Raw genomic sequence first — 19,416 nt, 5'->3', positions numbered from 1 at the left:
AGAGGTAGAATACCCAGGTAAAGGGAGACCTGGGGCTGGTGCCAGTCGCTTTAGGGAAGAGTCAGAAGAGCCACAAGTTAGGGGTTTGTTTGGGACCAGTGTGATGTGCCCTTGGACCAAATCACCACTCCTGGCCCCTGCCCTGCTTGTTTCCCCATGGAAAGCCTGAGCTACTGACTGTCATGGTCTCTGGCTTTGGAATTTGGGAACTTTCTTGAGTTCTTTGTTTGATGCTCCTCCATGCCAGCATTTTAACTGTTAGTTGTCATTTGTTTTTCAGGAAATCATAAGCAATGACTCCTTGTCAGTAGCAACAAGATGTCTTTTATGTTGTTCATTGGCCACGTATCCATGGCCTTCCTTTTCCCGAAATGTCGGAGTGTGGTCTCCCAGTGTGAGGTCCCACTGCCATCCCTATGTATAGCCTTAGCCTCCCTATTTTCTCCAGCGGAGAAACAAGAGATAAAATTACTTCTTAAGCCTTCCCTGTGGTTGGAGTTTGTAAAATGGTGTTAGTGTTTGAGGTTCACCTTACCTGACTTTGGTAAAAATGAGGATCAGAAGAATGAATGAGTTTTTATGTTTAAAATTGACTTCATTTCAGAGGAACTTTATTCAAAAGGCAGGAAAGACAGGACCATAAAGAAGGCAGATGCGTGGTGGGCACACCTCGACGTGGTTCCCGTGGGCAGTCTCAGATGCACTGGTAATTAGTGGCAGCATAAAATGGATGGGCTCATTCCCAGCAGAGTGAGCCCTTGAACTTTCTTGTGACCCCTATAGTAGCACAGTGGCTTCTGAAGGGGATGATGGTGGAGGAGGCAGAGAAAGGCCAATGGATGACTAAGCCTTTTGGTATCCACAGGTGCAGTCAGCAGTCCTGGCTCCTTCTTTCATTTCCTGCTAATGTTGGAAAGTGCCATAAATGTAAAGTGACCCTTTGAGAGGTACCACTAGATGTCAATTCTGGGATTACTATTTTAAGTGGACACAGAATCCCCCAATTTCATTTTAATCACTGATTTGATTTGCATTAGTTCCTCCTCCCAGTCAGAAAACACTAACTGTGGGGAGTACATATATTGAATCTAAGATGAAAACTTCTCTATTTCCTGCCCCATCTCCACCTTCAAGTAGCAATACTTAAAAAACATGATACAATTAAACAGTCAAATCAGAGAAAAGGGAGTGTAAAGGGCTTTGGGTAATCCCCAGTTTGAGTTATCAGCTCCCACATAATGGAGAGTGGATTATGCTTTATTTTCCTGTTATTTGAAGGGAGATAAAGCTCCACAGAGGTGGGAAAGACAGATGTGAAGACATCTGGAATATTCCTGACTCGAGATAAGTGTGTCTGTAAAATGATCTGATATGGGCTTTGGAATATACCATTGAAAGTACGAAAGGTCAGAAAAGCTTCCTTCACAAATTTGGTAAGATGGAGCAGTTAGCTGTGACAGTGTGCAACCCTGGAGGTCATAGACCAAGCTAGGAGAGATAATTACGCATGGTAATGGGCAATTACAGATAATGGCCTTCTGGGGGTGGTGAAAATACACAGCCCCACAGCCTTGCCTGGAATGAACATTGAATAGCACATTAACTTTATAGCAAGCTAAAAGTTCAGCCCTGGAACAGCAGCCGTCCCCCCAAATAAATAAAATTTCTGGCTTACTTAAGGGAAGCACCATGGTATTAGTAGCTTTGTTTCTCAAAAGCAGACTTGACACAGGAGGAGGAAGGGTTGAGGGAGATGGGATTTGGGGAGGGGAGGCAATGGTCAGCTCTTTCCCACCTGGCTGCATGTGTCTCTTTAAGTAGAGGTGGTTCTGGACTGGTGGTGGCACACAGTAGAGAGGTTGTTTGCTGTCCAGGCGCCAGGTTTGTGTTTGACGTTTAAAATAGCCCTGTCATGATTGCCTTGTGGGAGAAACAGATTGTTCCCGCATTTCCTGATTATGACTTTAGGGAGTGATACCACACCAACTGCACTCAAGGCTACTGTCTGACCTCAGAGAAGGCGGGGAGCGGAGGATTCTGCTCCTTCCAAGTTCATTTGCACTCAGAAACCCTGCCAGGTGCAGCCCAGCACTCCTTGGGTACCCCAGAGATGAGCTTAGGGAGCAAGGATGGCTTTTTCCCAGGAGTCATTTGATGCCTCTCTTGCTTCATGGCAGAGACTGTTCCCACCATTTTGTAGTTGTCATAGCAGCGACAGCTTACACTGATGGAGCCTTTCCCTGTGTCAGTCTTTCTCAGGCTTCTTGGGGCTTCTAAATATCAGTATTTACTTCAGGTTATGAATAGACACTGGGCACTGGAGAGTTAAGAAGCTGGATCCAGGTCCTGTGGCAGTAGATTCCGGATGTGATCTGGAAGTTTGACTGCTGAGTCAGTGTGCTCAACCTGACTTTCTGCTGCCTGGCCCTACTGTGTCGTGGTTATTGTCAGTTTCACTGGAAGAAATGCTCCAGGTTTAGGAATAAAGCTTGAGACGCCCTTCTGGGTCTGTGTGGCTGACTGCTCACCCTGCAGCTTAGAGACTGGCTCAGACTGACTTGCTGGACTTCAGTTGCTCTGAAGTCAGTCTATCTGGAAGAGAAGTGCCTGTGAAATGGAGGTTCTTAAACATCTTAGTGGTGGGATCTCTTTATGCTCTTAAAAATTACCGAGGACCTCAAAGAGCTTTTGTTTATGTGGGGTATATCTATGGATACTGATTGAGTTAGAAATGGAAACTGATAAAATTATTAATAATTTCTTTAAAATAATAAGCCCATTACTTGGTGATCTAAGTAACATTTTAATTAAAAATAACTTTCCAAAACAAACGTGAAAATTAATGAGGTAGATAAATGGCATTATTCCATAGTTTTGCACATTTCTCTTTTGTCTGGCTTAAATGGACACAGGTGGGTTCCCATATCTCATTCAGTCTGTTCTTTTGATATGTGAAGGAAATAAAGCTTCATAGATAGATGGCCAAGGGAGAGAAGTATTTAAGTAGCCTTTTTAGATCTCTGTGCCTGTTTTTTTAGTAGACCCAAAGTATAGATACTTGACAAGTGGTAATTTCTTGAAGATTAGTTGTAGTTTGGACTCTGAAATCATGCTAAGAAGCCTTTTATATTCTGCTCAATAAAAATCCATCAGTTTGTCTTGCCCTTTGAATGGGTCATGCATGATTTCCTAACATTGGTCATGTGGGAAATTATTAGTTTCAATATTGTGAAAATATTGGTTCATAATGTTGACATATTTCATTACAAACTATCAGAATGTCTCATTCATTATTGTCATTACTGATCTGATCAAAATAATTTCTAAATCTGGGAGGTGTAGAACACATCGTGGCAGACATGTTTTCTAAAACTTTAATTTTCATTTGAAGGCTCAATTTTTGCCAACAGTCAGTTTTCCCTGAAATGATCGACTTTGTCCATTTTCAAGAAAATATCTGCCAAATACTTAGGTCTCAGTAACTGTAGATCATCATCAGTCATTCTTTCAAGTATATCGTGTTCATGAAAAAATGCAGTCAGGCTACTTAGCTGTTAACTCAGACACTTGCACAAGTGCCTTTATTAAGACAGCCATTACCTTTTGGCATGCAAAGGAAGTGCCTGTGTGAATGCTTTGCATTTGTCACACAACATTAAAAAAATAAAACGATGCTCTCAAAGGTAGAGATGCAGTCAGATTAATCTTTTTCTTCCCATTTCATCAAGGGCATCTTAAGCAAAATTGACATAACATTAAAAGGTATATTTTCTTTTTTTTTTTTTTTTATAGAGGCATGTTTTTATTTATTTATTTGTTTGTTTTTTGTTTTGTTTATGCATGCACTGAGTACAGTCAGAAGCGCGGGAGGGTGAGAGAATTCACCAGAGCCAGAGCAGGGAGCAGAGCAGGCAGAAGGACCGAAGTACACTGCTGAGGGGAGCAGGGGGCGGCAGGAGAGGTCTGCGCGCCATGTGGGACCCTCCTCTGGTGGCCGGGGAGCAGCAGGGGATCGAACCGGCACCGCAGAGGTCGCGGGCAGCTTCGCAACCCAGCGCTCAACCGCTGTGCCACCGGGGAGGCCCAAAAGGTATATTTTCATGCCTTACTTTGTAGCAGTGAGGGACACAATGACTATTAGTATAGTGTTGTGTGACTGCTTCACTTCTTGCTGAGGTCCCAGTGAATTCCCCATCAGTGCTTCATCATCAGCGCAGATGTCAACCCAGTGAAAAAGTAAAATAATCTCTTGATGTCATTGTGGAAATACATTTGATCTGTGGACCTGACGGACTTGTAAATAGGGAGCCTCCAACCACATTTTTTAAACTGCTGCTGTGGAATGACATTGAAACACCAGCCTCTGGTGGTAAAGCAGTTCTGAAACTGCTGGTGCAGGAGTCACCCCTGAACAGTTCAGATGCCAGGTGGCCCATCATCATAGGTTCTCATGTAAAGTGACCTGAGTATGGCCCCGGTCCTCAGGAATTGTCCCATGCAGCCAGAGTGAGAGCTGCTGAGGCACGGTCGGTTTCTGGGGCCCAGTCCTTCTCAGCGGTTGGATAAATAATTGTTTCTGATGACTTAAAACATTTTACAAATACCTGACTGAAAACTGGTGATAATTAAATGGAGTTGGGTATAAACTTGACTTCCTTCAGGGTCTCCTTTTTCCACTTCAGATCACTGTTTTGGACCAGCAAAAGCAATGACAAACTTCTACAATCCCATTTTGAAGAGTTATAAAAGCAGAATCTAAACCCTAAGTCTCAAGGGGACTTAAAAATGTTCCTGATGGGCCTCCCCGGTGGCGCAGCGGTTGAGCGCTGGGTTGCAAAGCTGCCCGCAGCCTCTGCAGCGCCGGTTCGATCCCCGGCTGCTCCCCGGCCACCAGAGGAGGGTCCCACATGGCGCACAGACCTCTCCTGCCGCCCGCTGCTCCCCTCAGCAGTGTCCTTCAGTCCTTCTGCCTGCTCTGCTCCCCGCTCTGGCTCTGGTGAATTCTCTCACCCTCCCGCACTTCTGACTGTACCCAGTGCTTGTATAAATGAATGAATGAATAAATAAATAAATAAATAAATAAATCTTTAAAAAAAAAAAAAAAAATGTTCCTGATGCCCCTTTCTTCAGTCCTCTTCTACCTCATGAAAAAAAGACCCTGATAAACTAGCCCACTGCATTCTAAGTTTTGAGTACAGTTCAGAGCAGATTTCTTCAGTGGAGACTCTATAGGGAGTCGATCAGAAGGGCTCCTGATAAAAAATTTTCTCAGCACAAAAGATATTAGAAAGATTTGCAAAGAATTCTCTGTGAACTTGTTTAGAATAGAGCCCTTGAGGAGAGGATCCCTGTTGGGCATCCACCCGCCCCTCGCTCCTGCACTCCCTGCGTGTGGCACTGCCTCCTCCAGTCTGCTGGGAGGGATTGACAGAGTCCCAAACTGTCTCTGGCATCTTGCCATTGATAGGAAATCCTGAACTGGCCTCAAGAGAGAAAACCTCTTTCTTAGCTATGAGATAGCCTTTCATGGCCTCCAGACGTTTTCTATTAAAGTCAGAGAAGTGGTATTTTCTCCGTATCTGACATCTGACTCCCACTGTAGGACTTGTGGTTTCCCGGTGGCCCTGGAGCATTCTGAGGTGCTGAGGTGCAGGGGAGGTGGGGGACCTCTACGGAGAGCAGGGGCCAGAAAAGGTAGGAAGAACAGAACCCTGAAGACTACCACCCTCAGGCAGAGAAGAGTCCAGGAGGGGTTGGTCAGAGCCAATGTTGTTCCCCCATCAGCGCCCCTGGGGCCACACAGTACAGCCCCCACTTTCAGCACAAGTCTTGGTGCATCCAGTTTTCTTTTCTCTGTGTGTGTTTCTAAACTCCATTCTACAAGGCCAGGGCCCTGTGCCCTGCTCTGCCATGCTCTCTTTAACCTGGAATTCCCTTCACTCCATTTTTTTAAAAACAGTCTCTCACTATGAAATCCTTTCCCCATCTTTTAAATTTTCCCTTACACTCTTCATCAACTGGAGAGAGCAAATGCCTGAGGGTAGGGCTTGGCTTTTGTTTATTCTCCTTCCCCTCCCCTACACCTCGTGCTACACACACAATGGAGGCAGCTGTTACTCATGGCCCAGGGCATCCCCTTTCAAACCTGGGTGACTTCCCTTTGGGCTTCTTTCATCTGCTCTTGCTCAGCAATCTGTCAGTTTCTCTCTGTGTCCAGCCTCCTTGGCATCCTTGGATGTTTCACACGCCTTTGAGCCAAGTCTGCTCCTGCCTTTACTTAATTTTTTCAGAGCTTTGGGGGGAATTTATTGAGCTCCACTTCCATGTACTAGAGGGAGCTGAGCTTTCCTCCAGCCTGGCATGTGTCACAGCTGGTGGTCCTCCCTTCGCCCTGGCTGGTAGGCCAGACTGCCAGGACCTCTGGAGCCTTAGCAGCAATAAAATCACCATTATCACCCCACAAGATGATGACTTTCTGCCCACCATATTCATATGCCTGGTTTCATTGCAAGGATTCTCATCTCTTTTTTTCACCAGGTTGGCAAGGTGATCAGTAATCTCATTTTGTTCATCCAGTTCATTTCCAGTTTCCTGCCCCATTTGTTTTTGGCAACTTATGATAGACAAAAGGGCATCAAACCCTGCATCCTATCTGGGAGAGTTCTTTGCTGCTGTTGCCAGAATTCATGGCATTGGTGGTTTTTTCACCTTTCCTTTTCTTCACCAATTTTGTTGCTGAATTTCTTCTGCCATCCCATGTACAATTTGTCAAGTAGAATCGGATGTGGAAAACCAGGGGTCCAGGCCCTCCTTTAGGCCCCTCCTGTTCCTCGTACTGCTCCTGCCTTTCTAGGCCAACTTCAGTTTCCTTTGTTAAGAAAATTTTTCCCCTAAGAAGAAAATTTGGTCCTTCTTCCAGGACCAAATTATGTCAAAAAAAAAAAAAAATCCTTTGGGAAAAAGGAGCAAACTGCTGGCAAGTACTCTATGCCTCGTACAGTAGTGGGCCAGCCCCAGCAGCGCTTGCACTTAGAAGGGTGGACTTGATCCCCTCCCCACCACCTCCACTGCCTGTGTTTTCCGAGAACCTTGGTCAGGTTCTCCTCTGTGTGTGTTGGGAGCCCTGCAGTGTCAAGGACCATGTCCTCTGTCTGCCAAGGTGGCAGATGGGCTGTCCTGCACACAGTAAGTTCTCAGCTTGCTGCTGTGAACGTAACTTGTTTCTCCCACAGGGAGAAGGTGCCAGTGATGTCCCAGGTTTATCATCACAGTGTGAACAGGAGGCACACTGCTGCCTCCGATAATAGTCTGCTTGCTGCACCAGCTCTGCTCGATCTCAGAAAATCAGCCCTTTCCCTACATCAGAACAGCCAGCTTTTTTTTTCTTGGAATCATGAGTGCTTAGAGGGCTGAGGTCAGGTGTCGGCTCTCAGGACTGCTGCTCTTTCTCCCTGTGTTTCACCCTCTAGCACTCTCTCCCTTGCAGGAGAAAGATCTTGAAGCATCCTGTTTGTTAGGGGACACAGTTTTATCCTAAGTCTAAAAAAAATGCCAGGACCTGATTAATCTGAACACAGGATCGCCCTGCAGAGAAGCATGCTAAAGGCAGGTGCTGAGTGATCTGCCTTGTTGCAGCGAGGCGTATCCACGGTCACCCTCCACATTCCACAACATGTCATAGTTAAATGGTCTTTATCTTTTTTTAAAAAAGATTTATTTTTATTTATACATACAAGAACTGGGGTATAGACCAGAGGTGCGGGGGGTGAGAGATTCATCCAAGACAGAGTGGGGAGTGGAACAGGCAGATCTATTGAAATACACTGCTGAGGGGAGCAGTGGGCAAGACAGGAGAGGTCTGCTGCACCATGTGGATTAGCTCCCTGGCTGGGGATTGAACTTGTGCCGCAGTGGCTGGTGATAGCTTCATAGTGCTGAAATTTTAACCCCTGTGCCACCAGTAGGCCCTGATTGGTCTTTGTCTTAAAACCTTAATTTTCTCTAAAAATAAGGAATGAAGGAACTTACTCTTTTTCTGTACCCACCCAGTGCTCAGCACAGCATGGTCATTGATGGCAGGTAATTTTGAAATCTTGGACTTAACAATTTTGCACGATAGCTATAACTCTTAAAACTCGAAGCTAAGTGGGACCGGCACCTTGCTAGGTATGGCACTGAAAAAACGAGTAAATCCTGGCATCCATAGGCTAGCTAATTATGTGAGATCAATGTGACTCCCACATAGTAGTTTGTAAATTGTAAATTTGCTTTCATACATGATTTTTTTACCTTCCTGTAGGAAACTGTGGACTCTGGCTTTGTCATTGAAAGGGGATATGGCTTTAGGTTTGAACACAAAGGACTCAAAGTGCAACGACACTGGGAATCTAGACACTAGAAGGGGAGAGGGGGACCTTCACATACCTTAAAATGAATTACTGGTTAACTACTATTAATATGCCATGGGTCCAGAGACCAGCACATAACACTGCAAGATCAATAAGGATATTTATCATGGGTGGGTATTGATCTTTCATGAAGGAGTGAATCATATTTCACGCTGCATATGTTAGCACAAAAAAAAAGTAGCAGAGGCATTGAGAGGCCTTATAAGAACCGGAAACCTGCAAGGAAAAGGTGCAGAGCCACAGGCGTGGGCCCTGGAATGAGAAGTGATCAAGTCTGCAGGCAGTGTCTTCGAGGGACAAATTCTGATAGGGATTTTTCCAGAGTGACCGTTCCTCTCCTGTTGCTTTTCCTGGCTATTGATTCCAGTTGTGCTGGTCTTTCTTCTCACAGCACAAATTAGGACTCTGCCAATCCTAGCAACTTCACGAATGTAGCTCCATACTTGCACTGGCATCTTGGTAGAGGATCTAGGCTTGATAATACCTGTGAGGGACTTCGGGTTAAGACTGCTACCACAGTCTGACAAGAAAAGTGCTGCTATGCCTTCTATTATTATTATCATCATAGCCAAGGGGACTTAGCTAACTTTTATTTTAGTAAAAATAGTGAAATCCAGCTTAAGAATTTTCAGCAAATTCATTATGGTGTCTACTTTTCTGTATACTTCTGTGATCTTTGTCCTTAGTTATACTGTCACTTGGACCCTCCCCATTGTGATCTGCAGCAGGCATGGGACAGCCAGGAAGAATTCAGTCACGGCCAGGGACCTGGTCAGTACTAGTGAATTCAGCTCAGCTTTACAGAACTCTGTTTTTTGCTCTTTTCTTGTCCTGTGGTGCAGGACACGTGAGGTGTAGCCTATTAATGGTTTTTACATGGGAAACCACTTTGTGAGTATATTCATGTACATATTTCAAATTTTGTATAGTTAGTTTATATATAGTGGCTTTTATAGTTGGAAATCTTATTTTCTGTTTACCACCAATTAATAGTGACAGTGAGGCTAACTTAAAGCTCTTGTGACATCCCACTGTTGAAGAGAGTATCTCCAGCTACTCCTTGGGGAGTTCTGAGGCAAAGGTTGGGGGGACAGCTTATCCCACTTGTAAAAACAAGAATAAATGACCCCACTTTCTGTCGCTCATAGAGGAGCGTACTCCCTTAGGCTGAATTGAGCAGTATAATCACTTCAGCATTTGAACAAAGTCTGGAAGGGAAGCTGGGTGGCTTCCCTAGTCCCTGGGTGACTGGGATTAACAGTTTAACAGTTTTTGTTTGAAGGGAAATTGCAGAACACCAGACATAGCAATGATTTTCATGAGATTGTCTTCTACCCATTGCCATGCGTGCAAGCTCATAATTGCCTTTCCAGGAGTATTAAAAGCATCTAGTTTGTTCTTATTCCAGTCTGTAGGTTCTGTCTCTACTTCTGTCTCTGTAGTAGACTTTGAATTATCTACCTACATACCTGCCCTCCCACCTGCCCTCTTACAGAATAGACTGTTTTAGCCTAGTCCATTCTCCTAGACCCTTATGCTTGGGTTAGATTAGTTTTCTCACACATTCCAACATTGCTTCTTTACTCTGTAAACCTTTATTGGACATCAGAACTCCTTGGCTGGCATTCATATTCAGGACCTTCTGAAATCAGTCCTGGAGCAACCTCTGTTCTCATCATCCATTGGCCCGTGATGAGATCTCTGCTGTAGAGAGATCTGGTGGCATTTATTTATTTATTTTATAATTGTAGTGACAGATACTGGTTTTCAACACTGTATTTGATTCAGATACTATGAATGGTAGCAGCTAGATTACGGTTTTGTGAGTTTCTCAGTCTATGCCTAATTTTTCCAAATTGATAACAAACTTTTCAGAAGAAATGAAACATTCCAGAGGCCTCCCTGGTGGCCTAAGGGTTAAGTCTCAGCATCCACTGTGGCCTAAGTTTGATCCCTGGACAGGGAGGTAACCCACATGCGGTACAACAGACCTCTCCTGTGTCACCCACTGCTTCCCTTAGCGGGCGTATTTCAATAGATCCACCTGTTCTGCTCCCCAGTCTCCGGTGAATCCTTTCATGCCCACCCTGCACCTAACCCCACCTGGCCTACACTGCAGTTCTATGCAAAAATTAAAAAAAAAATGTAAAAATCAGAAAAGTTACTTAAATAAAAGAATAAATGAATCTTTCCAAAAACCAATATTTGTGTTTTTGGTGCCATCCAAAGCCACATTTTTTTAAAGATTTATTTATGGATACAAGAACTGGGGTATATAGGCCAGAGTTGTGGGGGGTGAGAGGATTCACTAGAGACAGACTGGGGAGCAGAACAGGCAGACTGACTGAAATACACTGCTGAGGGGAGCAGCGGGCGAGGCAGGAGAGGTCTGCTGTGCCATGTGGGTAGTTACCTGGCTGCGGATCGAACTTGTGCTGCAGTGGCAGCAGATAGCGTCATAGGTTGCATTTTAACCCCTTGCGCCACCAGGGAGGCCCCAAAGCCACATTTTGAACATAGTTATTGTATGATAGCAAATGAATGAGTCAAATATAAATATAAAAATACAATTTAATATCAAGAATAAGTGATTTTTGTATGAGTCACTTTTCTGAATGGTCCTGAAGCCTCATGAAGAGTATAAAGTTTGACTGCGATGTTATAACAGTAAAATGCCTGGCAAATAGTAGGTACCTAACACATACTTGTCACGTTGAAAGAAATGCTGGAGGAGATGAGCTTTGTGGTTAGAATATATGAAGTAAACCTAGGTGTAGGCCATGAACGTGGTGACCACTTAGCTACAGCGTGAGACACAGACCTGTGGTTGTTTGGGGAGAAGGCCCGGCTTCCTTTCCAGTGAAAACCCTTTGTGTGTGCTTCTCTGATAACCAGCCAGGACTGGCACAGCAGTGTAGCCAGCGAGCAGTTGCTTTCAATCTTCAGCGTAAACCCATGGTTCTTGCTCCATCTTTTGGGCTTCAGAACCTACTGAGGGTTTTGTTAAAAATCTGATTGCTGACTGAGCCCTCAGAGTTTCTGATTCAGAGAGTCAGGGATGGCGTTTCAGAATGTACATTTGAATAAGTTACAGGTGGTGCTGATGCTGTTTCATGCTTGGAACCACAGGATTAGACACATGTAGTATGATGGGCATTTATTCAACTTTGCGAAATTTCCAGGAACTGGCCGCATGCACTTACGGCCTGGAGACATAAAGTAGTTTTTAACATGGACCTATTTGGAGCTGTGTAATACAGCTTGGTGGTTAATTAAATAGACCTTGGTAGTTCCAGTTGTCCCTGGGACATATCCTCTCTCATAGTTTTTTAAAATGTCACCTTTTATGTCTGAAACATTTCAAATGTCTGAAACATTCAGACATTCAAAACATTCAAAATGTCTGAAACATTTCAAGAGTATAAAATATTTATGCATCTACACTTTAAAATAGCTAGTGATTTTGTTATTAGATCCTTGTATGAAATACAACATAGATCTTAATTGATTTTTAAAGCTCATATAATTTGAAAAAGGGAATAAAACACAGGTAAGTGGAAAAGTGATGTGCTTGTTAACTAATTACAGTCAACAGTAGCCAAAGAAATCCTTGCTTTGACCTGAGGTAGGGTTTTATTTGGGGTTTACTTTGCAGCTTATTGAAACCATTCTCTTGTTTCCTTGAGCTATTACTGGTATTTTGTTGGGGGGTAAACTGTAGCCTGGTAAAAGGTTTTTATACCAGAACTGGGGTACAGGCCAGATGCGCGGGAGGGTGAGAGGATTCACCAGAGACAGAGTGGGGAACAGAACAGGCAGACTGTCGAAATACACTGCTGAGGGGAGCAGCGGGTGAGACAGGAGAGGTCTGCTTCGCCATGTGGGAGTCTCGCCGGCCGGGATCGAACTTGCACAGCAGAGGCTGTGGACAGCTTCACAGTGTAGTGCTCAACCACCTGCGCCACCAGGGAGGCCCTGCTGCTGTATTTTATTTTCCTATAAAGAACCTTGGTCTGAAGTCAGGTCCTAAGGAGTGTCCAGTTCTTTCCACTGCAGGGACAGGGATAAGTCTATGAAGTGCCTTTCTAAATGTCAGGTCTATATGGATGTTCCACTAATGCTCATGACCTGGCAGTAAGATGTCATTCATTCCTTTTCTAATTTAAGCATCTATAGTCTTCATTATTTCTCTGAAGTGTCTGTTGCTTTTATGATTAAACAGTAAAGCCATGCCAATGAAATCTAAAACATTAGATACCAAGAACCAGCCATTGTGTTACTAAATTGGTGTTTAAAATATGAGGGGAAGGGCCTCCCCGGTGGCGCAGCCGTTGAGCTCTGGGTTGCGAAGCTGCCCGCAGCCTCTGAGGCACCGGTTCGATCCCCAGCTGCTCCCCGGCCACCTGAGGAGGGTCCCACATGGCGCGCAGACCTCTCCTGCCGCCCGCTGCTCCCCTGAGCAGTGTACTTCAGTCCTTCTGCCTGCTCTGCTGCCCGCTCTGGCTCTGGTGAATTCTCTCACCCTCCCGTGCTTCTGACTGTACCCAGTGCTTGTATAAACAAACAAAAATAAAATAAAATATGAGGGGAAGTTCAGGAGAGAAGGACATGTGCTCTATTCAAACAAGTGTGGAGCAGTGAATTTCTCATCTCATTAGCTGGGAAGAGGAAGAGAGGAGAAAAGAAAGAAATGTAATGAAGCAGTGGGTTGGCAGTACATTGCAGGAGCATAAGGTGAATGGATTAGGTATCCTTTCAGAGAAGTGACTTTCACTCTCTTTGGAATAAACCTGTAAAAATACATTTGTTACTGCTTTCACCAGATCTTCCAGAATTTGCACTTTTAGTCATGCCCTCCCTTGCCTATTTTCTTTTTCCTTTCACACACTCATTCAGACTCTTCTGAACACCTGCTCTGGGCCATGGGTTATGCTGGGCTTTTCTCTCCACCAGTTTCCTCTCCCTGCCTTGCTGTGCTCAACCAGTCACTATATTTAAAAAATAAATATATCTTATTTCCTGGAGCTTTTATGTTTTTTCCTTTACATTTATTTTTCATTCCAAGCTACTTAAAAGACAGTTGTTCATTGATCCCTTTTGCAAATATTTCCCACCGCCTGTTCTGGCCATGGTCCTGGTATGGAGGATGCTGTGGTGGGTGAGCCAGGAGCATGGGGGGAAGTAGGGGGGCTGTCACAGTCTCCACTGTATTTACCACCAGTTTCCTGGTTGCTTACTTGTTCCTTGCACTCTTGCTTCTGCTCCTTTCACTGTGATAAAACCCCAAGCCCTAAAGGCCTAGCCCTTTGTAGGTCTTTTCCAGAACCGATTTTGCTTGCCGCAGCATCAGTTGATGTCCTGTCGCCTCTGAGATTCGTGTCAACTTTGGCCTCTGTGACATTGTCTTCTTTTCTAGATTCTAGTGATTCCCTCCTCAGCTGCCTTTCTCTTCTCAGAACATGCTCTTCCCTGACAACTCCTTCCTTCTGTCCCCAGACACTCCTCTCACCCAGCATCTCTGTGAGATACCCGAATCTCAGCTCCCAACCACAGTATGTCCTTTGAGTGCCAACCTTGAGATTTTCACACTCAAGTCTAACTGACCTCTTGTAGAAGTTTGTCTACCCTTGATCTATACCATTGTCCAGACTTCTGAAGGATACAATGTCAGCTGACCAAGGAAGTGAAGGAAACAATGTTTGTTTCACTTCTTAACCTCTTGCTTTGACTTTCTGGCCTATCTATATGGTTATCACAGTTAAGGACTCTGGGATTTGAAAAATGACTATTTAAATAAGTGAAGTACAAGTAATATTTCTGTACTGTTGCAGACAGATCAGACAGGATTTGACCTCTAATTTATTGACAGTGCAATAAGAATTTCTGGGTGGGAGTAAGACCAGCATGTTCTATGTAACTAAAATGACCTCAGTCAAAAACATAGTCACCTGTGCCTCCAGACTTACAACCTTAGAAACCCTTCTTTATTATGGATACGGAGAAAGATGTGCCTGACTCTGCTACTGTGCAGATCTTGAGGAGGAAGTCAGTGCGTTGTCAGGGTTTAGAGGTGAAGTTTTGTGGATTCCCACGTTAATACCATGGTTTTTTGGTTTGTTTTTTTTTTGTTTTTTCTTCTTAGAGGGACGCATGGTCATCCAGGATATTCCTGCTGTCACCACCAGAGGGCACATGGAGAACACAGCTGATCTGGTTTCAGACTCCACCTACTACAGCAGCTTCTACCAGCCATCTCTGTTCCCTTACTACAACAATCTGTACAACTACCCGCAGTACTCCATGGCCTTGGCTGCTGATTCTTCTTCTGGGGATGTGGGAACCCCCCTCGGGGGATCCCCTGTGAAGAATAGCCTTCGGAGCCTTCCAACACCTTATGTGCCTGGTCAGTCAGGAAACCAGTGGCAGGTAAGATGTTACCCAGAATGAACTGGGTATGTGGAAAACACACACACAGGCACACAAATGTGGGTGGGTACACTTATTTCAGCCCATGTATGTGCATGTTGTTCAAAATGGGAGGAATTTTTGACTCTGCCAGTAATCATTTAACCCCAGAGTTTGGCCACGAGGAATTGTAAATATACAGATATTTTTTTGAAATTGTAAAATTGTATTTTTATCATTTTTAATGTCATTTTGCATAAATACCCAATTGGCCAGAGTCAGATTCACAAGTGACTTACTATATGAGATATCACCTCCTCCAACTTTGCCCCCACTTTTGTTGAACACCTTAAAAAAGGCTGGTATGTTCTTTTGGGTACTGGGTAGTGTTAATCTTAGTGATGAACTTGTACCCTGGGAGGGTGAAGTTACCATCTGTATGTGTGCACAGAAGAAAGGTTAGAAAAGGAATTAGGTCACTGCTGAGCTGGGCCAGCTTGGGTGCCTTTTTAGCTGCTGGGATTGGAAGTCAGTTTTCATATACTCTTTTTTTTTTTTTTAATAGCTTTTTTTCTTAAAGATTTATTTATTTTTATACAAGAATTAGGGTAGAGGCCAGAGATGCGGGGGAGGGGGGGTGAGAGGACCCACCAGAGACAAAGTGGGGAACAGAACAGACAGACAGACCAAAGTACACTGCTGAGGGGAGCAGTGGGTGAGACAGGAGAGTTCTGTCCCGCCATGTGGGTTTCTCCCTGGCTGGTCAGGAATCAAACTCGTGCTGTAGTGGCTGTGGACTGCTTCATAGGTTGCGTCTCAACCCCTGGGCCACCAGGGAGGCCCAGTTTTCATATACTCTTTCTTTTTTTTTTAGGCAATATGTTGCTTACTTTTTTTTTTTTAATTTAAATTTTATTTTTATATTCCCCATACTATTGCAACCCCCTCATTTTGACACCAATCCCTCCTTTCCCTGCCCCCCACCCCCCATAGAGTGTCTCTGGCTCATAGTTGTTTGTTGATTTTGATTTTTACTTTCTTATAGTTATTCTTTTTCCTGGTCTCTTATTTAAGTTTTCTAGATTCCTGCTATGAGTGAGACCATCCGGTATTTTTCTTTTTCTTTCTGGCTTATTTCGCTGAGCGTGATCCCTTCCAGCTCCATCCATGTTGCTGCAAATTGCATGTGTTTATCTTTTTTGAATGCTGAGTAATATTCCATGGTATATATGTACCACATCTTCTTGATCCAGTCATCTATTTTCGGGCATTTGGGTTGTTCCAAAGCTTACCTATTGTAAACAGTGCTGCTATAAACATAGGGGTGCAGGTGCTCTTTGGAATTGATGTTTCTGTGTCCTTTGGGTAAATACCTAGGAGTGGAATTGCTGGATCATATGGAAGCTCTATGTTTAGTAGGTCCAGAAATCTCCACACAGCTCTCCATAGTGGTTGGACCAGTTTGCACTCCCACCAACAGTGCAGAAGAGTTCCTTTTTCTCCGCACCCTCGCCAACATTTGTTGTTGCTAGTTTTTTTAATATGTGCCATTCTCACTGGTGTAAATGGTATCTCATTGTAGTTTTGATTTGCATTTCCCTGATTACAAGTGATGTTGAACATTTTTTCATAAGCCTGTTGGCCATTTGCCAGTTTTCATATACTCTTAAGAAGTATTTTGAAATAGTGTGCAATCGAGCTTTTAATATTCGGGTAAAGCAAAGCATTTTGCATTATCTTGAGATGTTCTAGAGATGTTTTGCATCCTCAATTTTTAACCTTTTCACATGCCAGTATATGAGCAGCAGATTCAAGGGACTAGGGTAGAGACTGGATTTCCACATTGTGGGAATGTGTACGTATGATTGCTTCACCTCAGCACCCCCCAGTCACTCCACTTTCCAACCATAAGAGGTTATGATCTTTAAGAACTTCTCTTGAGGGCCTCCCTGGTGGTGCAGTGGTTGAGCGCTGGGTTGCGAAGCTGCCCGCAGCCTCTGCAGCGCCGGTTCGATCCCCGGCTGCCAAGCGAGTGTCCCACATGGCATGCAGACCTCTCCTGCTGCCCGCTGCTCCCCTCAGCAGTGTGTTTTGTCAGACTGCCTGTTCTGCTCTCTGCCCTGGCTCTGGTGAATTCTCTCACCCTCCCCTGCTTCATGACTGTACCCCAGTGCTTGTATAAATAGATCTTTAAAAAAAAAAAAAAGAACTTATCTTGAGCATTTACCATGCTCAAGCTTCTCAGCTGCGTTTTGATTCTAATAAACATGATGTATATGTTTGAGAATTTATGCCTGCTTTTTAAAAATGAGTTGAAACTTATCTCTGAGCTGTTCTTTTCCATATTGAATAGCATTCTTTTAAGGTGTGGGAAAGGTGTTAATGTTCAATATCATCTCATTTTGGGGATTCTCTACCTGTCCCTAGGGAACTGACATTTCAGGCATTTAATATGTCAGCTGTAATTCCTTAGGATACACATTTTCATGAATTTTCCATTTATTTTATTTTCAGAATCATACTTTTTAAAAGAGGAGTTTAGAAAGCTCCCTTTTAAAATCATATTGGAGTTAGAATTGAGGGGTAATTTGAGTGTAAAACAGTGTAATAATTTATGTACCCCTTTCGGGCCTTTAGAATTTTGTGATTTGGGGCAGATTTAGGTCGATTTCCAGTGGTTTCTCCTCTTTGAAAGGAGAAAACAGTATCATGTGGTTATAAAAATGATCAGCTCCTCTTGCAGATTCCCAGGCACCAGACTGCTATTGCAATAGCCATGTTTTCTGGCTACTTCCAAGCTTTTAAGGATAAAGTAGGGAGAGACTGAATGAAGAACGAAAAAGCAAAATTAAGTATTTTCCTGAAAGACAGATGAAGCATAGCTTTACAGCAGAGTCAGAAATCTAAATGAAATGACCAAAATCTTTCAGATGCATTTGATAGTTGCCACACTAGTGTTTGCTACTCTGTGGACTTTTGGGAGAGGGCATAACAGAAGTCCTAGATTGCCTTGGAGGAGAAGGAGGTGAACTTTGGCAGCAGGGCAGCCTGCCACATGCAGGGACAGAGTTACCTGAGGGCGTCTGGCACCCCTGCTAGTGTAAGGGTGGCAGGGGAAATTTTCCCTTAACTTTCTTAGTCTTCTAGAGGGGGAGGGGCAGCGAAGGGGAAGGCGTGGGCATACAGCCTGAAGCTGTCATGGGCCTTCTCTAGAACTACCACTTCCCAGAGACAGTGATCATCATTTAAGGTATGAGTTTGTTTTCCAAGAGCTCTGGGCTTAATCTTTACTTTCTAGCCAATCACAGTTGGTAATATGTCCTCATATAAGGAATTATTTTGCAGAAATAGATACTTCTCTCCTATGGTAGTTGATGACTAATCCTCCTTTTTAGTAGTAACACCCCTGTTGATAGCTGTCACTGCCATTTGCTGAACAGGAGCGCCTCCTCCCAGCCCTAGAAGGCAGATGGCGCTGTGAGCACACCGAGACACAGCTGACTTATCCACAGTCACACGGCTGCCAGCAAGCGAGCTTGAGTTTGAATCTGTATTTGCTTGCTCTGGAGTGTATTTCTCAGCATGGCTGGTTATCACTGAGTCTGTGACAAGCTCAGTGCTGCAGAAAGTGCTGCTGCAGAAAGGCCTTCCGGCCCTCGTGAGCTGAGATGCCTGGGGAAAAAGTGCAGGACCTCTTTGAGGCGACCTTTAACTGTAGGAGCAGTTAAATGTGAATCCTGAGGCAGTCTTTATTCTTCAGCCTTTTTAGAGATTGGGATTTCTACTGTAAGTCCTTTGCTTTTCTTTGGAAACCTTCTTGGAACTCTGTTCTAATTTTCTTCACCCATGGAGGTCAGAAATCTGCGGAAGCTGGTAGACAGTACTGATGTGTGGCTACCTCAGATGGCTGAGGATAGATCTATCCCGTCTCTAAATAATGCAGTCTCAGCACTTAGTGCTTACAAATGCTGGACACCTTGCTGTTTAGAAGTTGCCTTTTTTTGTGAATGTGATTATCCATAAAGCTCATCTAGTCCTATCTGTGTGTGACATTAAGAATGATCCTAACAATCGAGATGAGGGCACTTGACCACATAGCCTTTGCATCCCTTCTAAGTCTGAGATTATATGAATCTGTGGATTAATCTTGTAAGCAAATTATTAACATAAATTTGACTTATGAGCTGTTAGTCATGCCTGCAAAAATTAGTTCCATTAAAAATAAGCTCTTACGTTAGGAACACAAAAACTGACGTAAATACAAGCCATCAGTTTGCAAAACAGCAGGTGAAAACTGGTCCCAGGATGAGCGGAACTGAGGGGCACCTTACAAGTCCTGGGGCAGCCCATCTGGCCGCGAAAAAAAAACCTGAGTTTTGTTGCAGAAGGATTTGCTCAGCACCCACAACTAGTTGATGGCAGAGCCTGGGTTTTCTGCAGACCTGCTGATTTAGGGAGTGATGTGATGTGCGCTGAGAAATTTGTGTTCTGACACCAGAAGATCTATATTTTCAGTTCTAATGTGTGATTCAGCTACACATGGAGCTTTGATCAAAATCCTTAACCCTCTGAGTCTCAGTTTTCTTACCTGTAAAGTGGGCAT

General features: G+C 44.0%; 1 protein-coding gene across 3 annotated transcripts in view; it reads left to right on the top strand.

Moving 5' to 3' along the window:
• DMRT1 (doublesex and mab-3 related transcription factor 1) overlaps positions 1-19,416 on the top strand; it is a 96,674-nt gene that overhangs the window by 23,699 nt on the left and 53,559 nt on the right. For all 3 annotated transcript variants that reach the window (XM_054688990.1, XM_037493582.2, XM_037493583.2), the window contains exon 3: positions 14,551-14,834. In XM_054688990.1, coding sequence (XP_054544965.1) covers positions 14,551-14,834 — 284 coding nt within the window. The remainder of the gene's footprint in view (positions 1-14,550; positions 14,835-19,416) is intronic.

This window comes from Talpa occidentalis, unplaced genomic scaffold, assembly GCF_014898055.3.
Source record: "Talpa occidentalis isolate TD23 unplaced genomic scaffold, MPIMG_talOcc4v2.1 talOcc4.7, whole genome shotgun sequence".
Lineage (NCBI taxonomy): Eukaryota > Metazoa > Chordata > Mammalia > Eulipotyphla > Talpidae > Talpa > Talpa occidentalis.
The sequence above is the reverse complement of the archived record's forward strand: the minus strand, read 5'-3'. Positions and strand labels throughout refer to the sequence as shown.